A 12,252-nucleotide genomic window follows, 5' to 3' on the forward strand; every position below is an offset into this window, starting at 1 on the left:
AGGATCATATCACCTCTACCTTACCTGTCACCCTAGACCCACTACAATTTTCTTACCACCCCAATAGATCCACAGACGATGCAATCGCCATCACACTGCACACTGCCCTATCCCATCTGGACAAGAGGAATACCTATGTAAGAATGCTGTTCATTGCCTATAGCTCAGCATTCAACACGATAGTACCCTCCAAGCTCATCATTAAGTTTGAGGACCTGGGTCTGAATCCCGCCCTGTGCAACTGGATCCTGGACTTCCTAACGGGCAGTTCCCCGTTTGGTGAAGGTAGGTAACAACCTCCACTTCATTGATCCTCAACACTGGGGCCCCACAAGGGTACATGCTCAGCCTTCTCCTGTACTCCCTGTTCACCCATGACTGGCTCAAAGTGGAGGAGAAACCAAGCACGCCTCCAATGCAATCATCAAGTTTGCAGAAGACACAACAGTAGTAGGCTTGATTACCAACAATGATGAGACAGCCTACAGGGAGGAGGTGAGGGCTCTGGGAGTGTGGTGCTAGGAAAATAACCTCTCACTCAACGTCAACAAAACAAAAGAGATGATTATGGACTTCAGGAAACAGCAGAGGGAGCACCCCCCATTCACATCGATGGGACTGCAGTGGAGAAGGTGGAAAGCTTCAAGTTCCTCGGAAAATACATCACTGACATCACTGACAAACTGAAAAGGTCCACCCACACAGACAGCAACAGCGCCTCTTCAACCTCATGTGGCTGATGAAATTTGGCTTGGCACCTAAAACCTTCACAATCTTTTACAGATGCACAATTGAGAACATCCTGTCGGGCTGTATCACCGCCTGGTACGGCAACTGCACCACCCCCAACCGCAGGGCTCTCCAGAGGGTAGTGTGGTCTGCCCAACGCATCACCGGGGGCAAACAACGTGCCCTCCAGGACACCTACAGCACCCGATGTCACAGGAAGGCCAAAAAGATTATCAAGGACAACAACCACCCGAGCCACTGCCTGTTCACCCCGCTATCATCCAGAGGTGAGGTCAATACAGGTGCATCAAAGCTGGGACCGAGAGACTGAAAAACAGCTTCTAAATCAAATCAAATCAAATCAAATCAAATTTTATTTGTCACATACACATGGTTAGCAGATGTTAATGCGAGTGTAGCGAAATGCTTGTGCTTCTAGTTCCGACAATGCAGTAATAACGAGCAAGTAATCTAACTAACAATTCCAAAAAAAACTACTGTCATACACAGTGTAAGGGGATAAAGAATATGTACATAAGGATATATGAATGAGTGATGGTACAGAGCAGCATAGGCAAGATACAGTAGATGATATCGAGTACAGTATATACATATGAGATAAGTATGTAAACCAAGTGGCATAGTTAAAGTGGCTAGTGATACATGTATTACATAAGGATGCAGTCGATGATATAGAGTACAGTATCAACGTATGCATATGAGATGAACAATGTAGGGTAAGTAACATTATATAAGGTAGCATTGTTTAAAGTGGCTAGTGATATATTTACATCATTTCCCATCAATTCCCATGATTAAAGTGGCTGGAGTAGAGTCAGTGTCATTGACAGTGTGTTGGCAGTAGCCACTCAATGTTAGTGGTGGCTGTTTAACAGTCTGATGGCCTTGAGATAGAAGCTGTTTTTCAGTCTCTCGGTCCCAGCTTTGATGCACCTGTACTGACCTCGCCTTCTGGATGGCAGCGGGGTGAACAGGCAGTGGCTCGGGTGGTTGATGTCCTTGATGATCTTTATGGCCTTCCTGTAGCATCGGGTGGTGTAGGTGTCCTGGAGGGCAGGTAGTTTGCCCCCGGTGATGCGTTGTGCAGACCTCACTACCCTCTGGAGAGCCTTACGGTTGAGGGCGGTGCAGTTGCCATACCAGGCGGTGATACAGCCCGCCAGGATGCTCTCGATTGTGCATCTGTAGAAGTTTGTGAGTGCTTTTGGTGACAAGCCGAATTTCTTCAGCCTCCTGAGGTTGAAGAGGCGCTGCTGCGCCTTCCTCACGATGCTGTCTGTGTGAGTGGACCAATTCAGTTTGTCTGTGATGTGTATGCCGAGGAACTTAAAACTTGCTACCCTCTCCACTACTGTTCCATCGATGTGGATGGGGGTGTTCCCTCTGCTGTTTCCTGAAGTCCACAATCATCTCCTTAGTTTTGTTGACGTTGAGTGTGAGGTTATTTTCCTGAGACCACACTCCGAGGGCCCTCACCTCCTCCCTGTAGGCCGTCTCGTCGTTGTTGGTGATCAAGCCTACCACTGTTGTGTCGTCCGCAAACTTGATGATTGAGTTGGAGGCGTGCATGGCCACGCAGTCGTGGGTGAACAGGGAGTACAGGAGAGGGCTCAGAACGCACCCTTGTGGGGCCCCAGTGTTGAGGATCAGCGGGGAGGAGATGTTGTTGCCTACCCTCACCACCTGGGGGCGGCCCGTCAGGAAGTCCAGTACCCAGTTGCACAGGGGGGGTCGAGACCCAGGGTCTCGAGCTTGATGACGAGCTTGGAGGGTACTATGGTGTTGAATGCCGAGCTGTAGTCGATGAACAGCATTCTCACATAGGTATTCCTCTTGTCCAGATGGGTTAGGGCAGTGTGCAGTGTGGTTGAGATTGCATCGTCTGTGGACCTATTTGGGCGGTAAGCAAATTGGAGTGGGTCAAGGGTGTCAGGTAGGGTGGAGGTGACATGGTCCTTGACTAGTCTCTCAAAGCACTTCATGATGACGGATGTGAGTGCTACGGGGCGGTAGTCGTTTAGCTCAGTTACCTTAACAACAATGGTGGCCCTCTTGAAGCATGTGGGAACAGCAGACTGGTATAGGGATTGATTGAATATGTCCGTAAACACACCGGCCAGCTGGTCTGCGCATGCTCTGAGGGCGCGGCTGGGGATGCCGTCTGGGCCTGCAGCCTTGCGAGGGTTAACACGTTTAAATGTCTTACTCACTTCGGCTGCAGTGAAGGAGAGACCGCATGTTTTCGTTGCAGGCCGTGTCAGTGGCACTGTATTGTCCTCAAAGCGGGCAAAAAGTTATTTAGTCTGCCTGGGAGCAAGACATCCTGGTCCGTGACTGGGCTGGGTTTCTTCCTGTAGTCCGTGATTGACTGTAGACCCTGCCACATACCTCTTGTGTCTGAGCCGTTGAATTGAGATTCTACTTTGTCTCTGTACTGGCGCTTAGCTTGTTTGATAGCCTTGCGGAGGGAATAGCTGCACTGTTTGTATTCAGTCATGTTACCAGACACCTTGCCCTGATTAAAAGCAGTGGTTCGTGCCTTCAGTTTCACACGAATGCTGCCATCAATCCACGGTTTCTGGTTAGGGAATGTTTTAATCGTTGCTATGGGAACGACATCTTCAACGCACGTTCTAATGAACTCGCACACCGTATCAGCGTATTCGTCAATGTTGTTGTCTGACGCAATACGAAACATCTCCCAGTCCACGTGATGGAAGCAGTCTTGGAGTGTGGAGTCAGCTTGGTCGGACCAGCGTTGGACAGACCTCAGCGTGGGAGCTTCTTGTTTTAGTTTCTGTCTGTAGGCAGGGATCAACAAAATGGAGTCGTGGTCAGCTTTATATGCGTCGCGGAAGTTAGAGTAACAATGATCCAGGGTCTTTCCACCCCTGGTTGCGCAATCGATATGCTGATAAAATTTAGGGAGTCTTGTTTTCAGATTAGCCTTGTTAAAATCCCCAGCTACAATGAATGCAGCCTCCGGATAAATCGTTTCCAGTTTGCAGAGAGTTAAATAAAGTTCGTTCAGAGCCATCGATGTGTCTGCTTGGGGGATATATACGGCTGTGATTATAATCGAAGAGAATTCTCTTGGTAGATAATGCGGTCTACATTTGATTGTGAGGAATTCTAAATCAGGTGAACAGAAGGATTTGAGTTCCTGTATGTTTCTTTCATCACACCATGTCACGTTGGCCATAAGACATACGCCCCCGCCCGTCTTCTTACCAGAAAGATGTTTGTTTCTGTCGGCGCGATGCGTGGAGAAACCCGCTGGCTGCACCGCTTCGGATTGCGTCTCTCCAGTGAGCCATGTTTCCGTGAAGCAAAGAACGTTACAGTCTCTGATGTCCCTCTGGAATGCTACCCTTGCTCGGATTTCATCAACCTTGTTGTCAAGAGACTGGACATTGGCAAGAAGAATGCTAGGGAGTGGTGCACGATGTGCCCGTCTCCGGAGTCTGACCAGAAGACCGCTTCGTTTCCCTCTTTTTCTGAGTCGTTTTTTTTTTGTCGCTGCATGTAATCCACTCGGTTACACTGGTTGTAAGGCAGAACACAGGATCCGCGTCGCGAAAAACATATTCTTGGTCGTACTGATGGTGAGTTGACGCTGATCTTATATTCAGTAGTTCTTCTCGGCTGTATGTAAAGAAACCTAAGATGACCTGGGGTACTAGTGTAAGAAATAACACGTAAAAAAACAAAAAACTGCATAGTTTCCTAGGAACGCGAAGCGAGGCGGCCATCTCTGTCGGCGCCGGAAGTTCAAAGTTCTATCTCAAGGCCCCTAGACTGTTAAATAGCCATCACTAGCACATTAAAGGCTGCTGCCTATATACATAGACTTGAAGTCACTGGCCACTTTAATAAATGGAACACTAGTCACTTTAATAATGTTTACATATCTTGCATTACTGATCTCATATGTATATACTGTATTCTATGCTATTCTACTGTATCTTTAGTCTATGCCGCTCTGACATTGCTCGTCCATATATTTATATATTCTTAATTCCATTCCTTTACTTAGATTTGTGCGTATTTGCTATATGTTGTGAAATTGCTAGATATTATTTGCACTGTCGGAGCTAGAAAAACAAGAATTTCGCTACACCCACAATAACATCTGCTAAACACGTGTATGTAACCAATAAAATGTTATTTTAAATAATATGCAAATTGAGGAAGTTAAGGTGACTAAACTGCTTGGAGTAACCATGGATTGTAAACTGTCATGGTCAAAACATATTGATACAACAGTAGCTAAGATGGGGAGAAGTCTGTCCATAATAAAGCGCTGCTCTACTTTCTTAACAGCACTATCAACAGGGCAGGTCTTACAGGCCCTAGTTTTGTCGCACCTAGACTACTGTTCAGTCGTGTGGTCAGGTGCCACAAAAAGGGACTTAGCAAAATTGCAATTGGCTCAGAACAGGGCAGCACGACTGGCCATAGATGTTCACAGAGACCTAATATTAATAATATCCATGTCAATCTCTCCTGGCTCAAAGTGGAGGAGAGATTGACTTCATCACTACTTTATGAGAGGTATTGACGCGTTGAATGCACCAAGCTGTCTGTTTGAACTACTGGCACACAGCTCGGACTCCAATGCATACCCCACAAGACATGCCACAAGAGGTCACTTCACAGTCCTCAAGTCCAGAACAGACTATGGAAGGCGCAGAGTACTCCATAGAGCCATGAATACATGGAACTCTATTCCACATCAAGTAACCGATGCAAGCAGTAAAATTAGATATAAAAAACAGATAAAAATGCACCACAAACATATGAACAAACACATGCACACACACACACACACGATAACATACTCACTATACACACACGTACACATGGATTTTGTACTGTAGATATGTGATAGTGGTGGAGTAGGGGCCTGAGGGCAGGAAGAGTAGCTGCTACCTTGTCCGTACATTGGAGAATGAAGCATTTTTCAAACATCTGAAACAGCCATAATCACTGTGCTGAATTCTTGGTTAACAAATATATATATACATGTATTTTCTTCTGCATATCTAAGCATACCTCTTGAGCTGTCTGTATCCTCCTGACTGGTGGTTTTTTTATTTTATTAAACTGGGTCAAAAATTGAAAGGAATGTGAGTCTTTTTCAGTACATTTAGTTATTGCTTGCTTTTCAAGTCTGCCAACCTTGGCAGCAGGCCTACAAGCTAAGATAGTCAGACAAGCTAGCTACTGTAACTTGATTGATAGCCTGATATGGCTTCTTGGTAGCTAGTTATGAGGTTGGGATATTGGGAACCTATCTGGGCTAGCTAAAGCCAACTTCATAGAATTGCTAGGTGGCTAGTAGAATTACAGAGAAACAACCCAATTATTATTATTTGTATTTATTTTTGAACATGACAAATCTGAGGGGGCACGTGCCCCTGTGCCCCCTATGAGCGTGAAGTATCTGCCTGCGGCTATAAAACACTGCCCACTTAATAAGTAACAAGCATTTAAGTACTGATCTTATTCAACAGCTCTGCAGTTGTTTATCGTTTATAATCTCTTGTTGAGATCAGGGTACATAAATCAGTGCCATGTTTATTATTATTAACATTTTACAGCGTTGTAATAACAATTGTGTAGAATGACGGGTATGGATTGTCATGACAGCCAACGAGGGACAACATCATCAATTTAAGACCATTCATATTATCATAATGGGACAAAGCCTTATTCGTTGAGCAGCACGTTCTGTTTTTTAACCACAGGCACCGAACCCATTGTTTCTCTCACACTTACTAACTAGAGAGAACAATTTAACTGAAATTAAAGAAAGTTGAGGAAACGTGGAAAATAATGTGAGTGATCGTAATGTCGGCCTACACTATAAATGTATGCTTCTTCTCGGGGGGTTGCCTAAATATTTTCTGGATACAGGTGTTGGCTACACTTTATCCGTACAAAAAGGTGTAGCTATATTGGCGGACCGTATTTCATGAATTGCGTACACGCAAGCAAGGACAGCCTACAGTAGGCTATGGTCACTGAAGTCTATGTTATAGCCTATGTTTCTTTTAACCCTGTTATTTTAGATTATATGCTATGTATGTTTATATCAATTAAGCATTTTGTACGATTGACCAAATAAGAAGCTCTTGAATGAAAGTATAGGATCGCTGGTTCCCGAGTTCGGACAGGTGTCTGACATGTTGAAATTGTACTGAATTATGAGATTGCAGCCAGCAGAATATAAAACAATATAAACTCGGCCAATACCCGCTTATTTTGGACAGGTGTTCTAGTGAACTTCATAAAGTGGGCTAATCTAAACAGGCTCTACATCAAAAACTATTGAAGTTTCAAATAACTTGGAACCTTTCCGACATTAAAGACGTGCACATGAAAGGAAGAAAGGTGTTTTAAAGAGCAAGAACAGATGGAACTTCTAAGTAGCTCGTTTTCCTTTTATGTCGTTTCTAAACTAAGTGTACCTATCCAAATCGAATTATCAGTGGAACGCCACAATTTATGGCGCCTGAAGAGGATAGAACAGTTGCATAGGAGGTGCACCGCGGATACTCACAGGTATTTCGTGGACCCTTCCGTCTGTTTGTGTAAGGCAACAGCAAATCCAAAGAAACTGCCCTTGGTTTTCCCTTCTTTGATAACTGGAAACCGTGAGTCTATATTAAATCCATTGCAGGTTAGAGTCACACAAAACACAGCCAAGGCCCCGTGGAGATATAGACTTGGGGCCATGTTTATTCCTTGCGCGCAATTTTCCCTTCCCGCAGCTGCACGATCAACGCCGGATTGCAAAATATTTTTTCCACTCTGAGGTCCTTGTACAGGCTATGGTTCAAAATACGCACTCCATTGAGAAACGTCTATCCCCTCTCGTCTTGTGGATATAACTGCCACTGCCTAGGTGTCGATGTCTGCCTCTCCTCCCTCCCCTCCCGCTTGTCCGCTCCTCCACACCCATTTGAACAAGTAGCCTACCCGGACAGAATTCAAACCTGTCGCCTAAGCACTTTCACCAGTTCTTTCCGGTAGGTTGGAAGCATACAGTGAGTGGTCAGTGGAATTAATTATTGGCTTGATAGAATATGTTGGTACTGCAGTGCACAGCACTTTGATAATGCACTTTATGCAATTAGTTGTGTAAATTCACAGCAGGGACTCTCTTTCTATCGCACACACGCGCACGCGAGCTCGCACACACACACAATACTTGACTTTACCATATGCATTTGCCAAACTTTCAAACATACCGAGCTCTGGACATATCAGTAAATATGTTATTGATATTTCTCTAATGTTTGGTAATTAGATGTCACACACACAAACAGCACCCTTTTTATTTCTCTACACGGGTTGAATTAGATTTATTCCATGTGATAAACAAACACGTGCAGCATAATCCCAGAAGAGTTTGGCCAGTCTATTTCCCATGACTCATTGCTCATTGTTGTGCTGGAGTAGCCTTATCTAACTGGAGGTCATTCTGAACTGAGAGAGCTCTCAACTGGTCTCTAATGAATGTTTGTGGGAGCCAGCCTCATAAGAGCCGGGCCTCGCTCCTGACTCTCCTCTTCCAGGCCAACTGATTGGCATCGCCTGACCTCACATGAATGCCCTGATAAGAGCCACCCTCCACATTCACTCCCCAGCCTGCTAACTTGTTTCCCTCAGCCCCCCCCAATTCTTCTTCTTTTGACTCTCTTCTTGGAGCCAAAGAGTACTGGAGGGAGTCCGGGAGACCACCCTGACCTGAGACCATACTCCATCACCCTCCCTGACGATTGTGAGATTGTGACCACAAGGCAATATGTGATCCCTCAAGATATCTGCCGTTTTGTAGGATGACTCCTGGTTCAGATCCTGTATCACTGACCCACTTAAACTGCTGAATTCCATTTCTGCTTTCTGGCAGTTTTGTAGCTCTAGGTGAAACCCCTCTTTCCTCCTCAAATAAATAATGACTTTGGAGATAACAGTTCAGTTTACATTCCAATGTGAACTAATAAATTGTTGTCACTTATACTGAACAAAAATAAATACATATAACATACAATAATTTCAAAGATTGAACTGAGTTACCGTTCATATAAGGAAATCAGTCAATTTAAATAAATTCATTAGGCCCTAATCTATGGATTTCACATGGCTGAAAATACAGATAGGCATTTGTTGGTCACAGATACCTTAAAAAAATGGTCAGAAAACCAGTCAGTATCTGGTGTGACAACCATTTGCCTCATGCAGCGCGACACATTTCCTTCTCATAGAGTTGATTGGGCTGTTAATTGTGGCCTGTGGATTGTTGTCTCACTCCTCTTCAATGGCTGTGCAAATTTCTGGATATTGGCCGGAACTGGAATACGCTGTCGTACAAGTATACCCAGAGCATCCCAAACATGCTCAATGGGTGACATGTCTGGTGAGTATGCAGGCCATGGAAGAACTGGGACATTTTCAGCTTCCAGGAATTGTGTACAGATCCTTGCGACATGGGGCCATGCATTATCATGCTGAAACATGAGGTGATGCGGCAGATGAATGACACGACTATGGGCCTCCGGATCGCGTCACGGTATCTCTGTGCATTCAAAGTGCCATCAATAAAATGCAATTGCGTTCATTGTCTGTAGCTTATGCCTGCTCATACCATAACCCCACTGCCACCATGGGGCACTCTGTTCAAAACATTGACATCAGCAAACCTCTAGCCCAAACAACGCCATACACATGATCTGCGGCTGTCAAATCAAATCAAGCAAAAATGATTTGTCACATGCGCCGAATACAACAGTGAAATGCTTACTTACAAGCCCTTAATCAACAATGCAGTTTTAAGAAAATCCCTAAAAAAGTAAGAGATAAGAATAACAAATGGACAGTTGGACATACTGCCAAATTCTCTAAAACAACGTTGGAAGCAGCTTTTGCTAGAGAAATTAATATTTAATTCTCTGTCAACAGCTCTGGTGGGCATTCCTGCAGTCAGCATGCCAATTGCACGCTCTCTCAAAACTTGAAACATCTGTGGCATTGTGTTGTGTGACAAAACTGTACATTTTAGAGTGACCTTGTATTGTCCCCAGCACAAGGTGCACCTGTGTAATGATCATGCTGTTTAATCAGCTTCTTGATATGCCACACTTGTCAGGTGGATGGATTATCTTGGCAAAGGAGAAATGCTCACTAACAGGGATGTAAAGAAAGGTGGACACAAAATTTGAGAGAAATAAGCCTTTTGAGCATATGGCAAATTTCTGGGATCTTTTATTTCAGCTCATGAAACATGGGACCAACACTTTACATGTTGTGTCTATATTTCTGTTCAGAGGTGCTGATATTATGGATCTCTCATATAACTTGTACTGTAGGTCCATAAATGGACATGCCATTTGGTTGACAATGGCACATTTATTTTATTTGATTTATTTAACCTTTATTTAACTTGGCAAGTCAGTTAAGAACAAATGATTATTTGCAATGACGACCTACACCGGCCAAACCCGCACGACCCTGGGCCAATTGTGCGCCGCCCTATGGGACTCCCAATCACGGCCGGTTGAGATACAGCCTGGATATATATAACATGTTTAACATGGTTAAAACATTGTCACATGCATTCTTTTCTTTAACATCTGTCTAAAATTTATTTGAGTAAAAATAGACATAGATAGCTTTATTCATAGTGATCTCTCTACTTGTTCTCAAGTTATCTCACAAGGTCCAGTAAATAGCATTTAACCCAAAGGTGAGTGCATAACACGCCTGTGTATAAAGTGTCAACAACCTGATGCTGCATTATCACGAATGCATCTTGTACAGCAGTGATGTTGAACAGATCCATGCAATAATGTAAACAAAGACTACAACTCTTGACCTCTCTGACTTGCTTCAAGACAGACGTCCGTGTGAGACCTGAGTTGATCTCTTAAAAGGAATTTGAGATAACTAAACGAGAATAGACAAGCTACATGAATACATCACGATGAATGCCGACCCCATTATTTCCAGAGAGAATGTACATCAGTTTGTATCTCAGCTGTGTACATCCCCCCAGGCCAACACCACGCTGCCACTCAAGGAATTGCTCAGGACATTATACAAACTGGAGACCACATATCCTGATGCTGCATCTGATATGGCTGGGGACTTTAACAAAGGATATATGAGAAAAATGCTCCTGAAATTCCACCAACACATCTCCTGCCTCACTCGCGGGAAAAATACCCTGGATCATTGTTATTCTCCATTCCGAGACGGATACAAAGCCCTCCCCCCTTTGATAAATCAGACCACGCCTCCATCCTGCTTCTACCAGCTTACATGCAGAAATTAAAGCAGGAAGTACCCGTAGTAAGATCTTTTCAGTAAGATCCCAACCGTGTGTAAATAGCAACATCCGCATAAAACTGAGCATGTGGACCAATGCATTTAAATCCGGTGAGATTTCTGGGGATATGGAGGAATACAAAAAGATCAGCTACGACCTCCAGAAATCAATAAAAGACACAAAAATACAGTACAGGGTACAAAGTGGAATCGCATTTCAACGGCTCCATTTTGAGACACGTGGCAAGGACTACAAACCATAACGGACTACAAAGGGAAAACCAGCTGTGCAGCGAAAACTGAGGCCTCTCTCCCAGATGAGCCAAACACTTTCTATGCTCGCTTCGAGGTAATCAACACCGATCCTCCTACGAGGGCCTCCTCTGCTCTAGAGGACTGTGAGCTCTCGATCTCTGTGGCCTACGTGAATACTCGCAAAGCAGCCGGCCCAGACTGTATCCTCAGCCGCATCCTCAGAGCATGTGCACACCAGCTGGCTGGAGTGTCAAAGGACATATTCAACCTCTCCCTGATTCAAGATCTCCAACATTGTCCCTGTACCCAAACAAACTAAGGTAACTGGCCTAAATGACTATTGCCCTGTCATGCTTCAAGAGGCTGGTCAAGGACCACAGCAGCTCCACCTCACCTGACACCCTGGACCCACTACTACCCATCTGGACAAGAGGAATACCTATGTGAGAATGCTGTTCATCGACTACAGCTCGGCATTCAACACCATAGTACCCTCCAAGCTCGTCATCAAGCTCGAGACCCTGGGTCTCGACCCCGCCCTGTGCAACTGGGTACTGGACTTCCTGACGGGCCGCCCCCAGGTGGTGAGGGTAGGCAACAACATCTCCTCCCCCGCTGATCCTCAACACTGGGGCCCCACAAGGGTGCGTTCTGAGCCCCCTCCTGTACTCCCTGTTCACCCACGACTGCGTGGCCATGCACGCCTCCAACTCAATCATCAAGTTTGCGGACGACACAACAGTGGTAGGCTTGATTACCAACAACGACGAGACGGCCTACAGGGAGGAGGTGAGGGCCCTCGGAGTGTGGTGTCAGGAAAATAACCTCACACTCAACGTCAACAAAACTAAGGAGATGATTGTGGACTTCAGGAAACAGCAGAGGGAACACCCCCCATCCACATCGATGGAACAG

The 12,252-nt window shown here is 45.0% G+C and overlaps 1 protein-coding gene across 1 annotated transcript in view; it reads right to left on the reverse strand.

The window, feature by feature from the left end:
- The window catches only part of itga3b (integrin, alpha 3b), a 53,221-nt gene extending 45,525 nt beyond the window's left edge, over positions 1–7,696 (reverse strand). Inside the window, exon 1 of the mRNA XM_024386737.2 lies at positions 7,316–7,696. Within this exon, the coding sequence (XP_024242505.1) occupies positions 7,316–7,491 (176 nt within the window). The 5' untranslated portion in view covers positions 7,492–7,696. The remainder of the gene's footprint in view (positions 1–7,315) is intronic.
- Between the last annotated feature and the right edge of the window lie 4,556 nt (positions 7,697–12,252).

The sequence above is a fragment of the Oncorhynchus tshawytscha genome, linkage group LG24 (genome assembly GCF_018296145.1).
Source record: "Oncorhynchus tshawytscha isolate Ot180627B linkage group LG24, Otsh_v2.0, whole genome shotgun sequence".
NCBI lineage: Eukaryota > Metazoa > Chordata > Actinopteri > Salmoniformes > Salmonidae > Oncorhynchus > Oncorhynchus tshawytscha.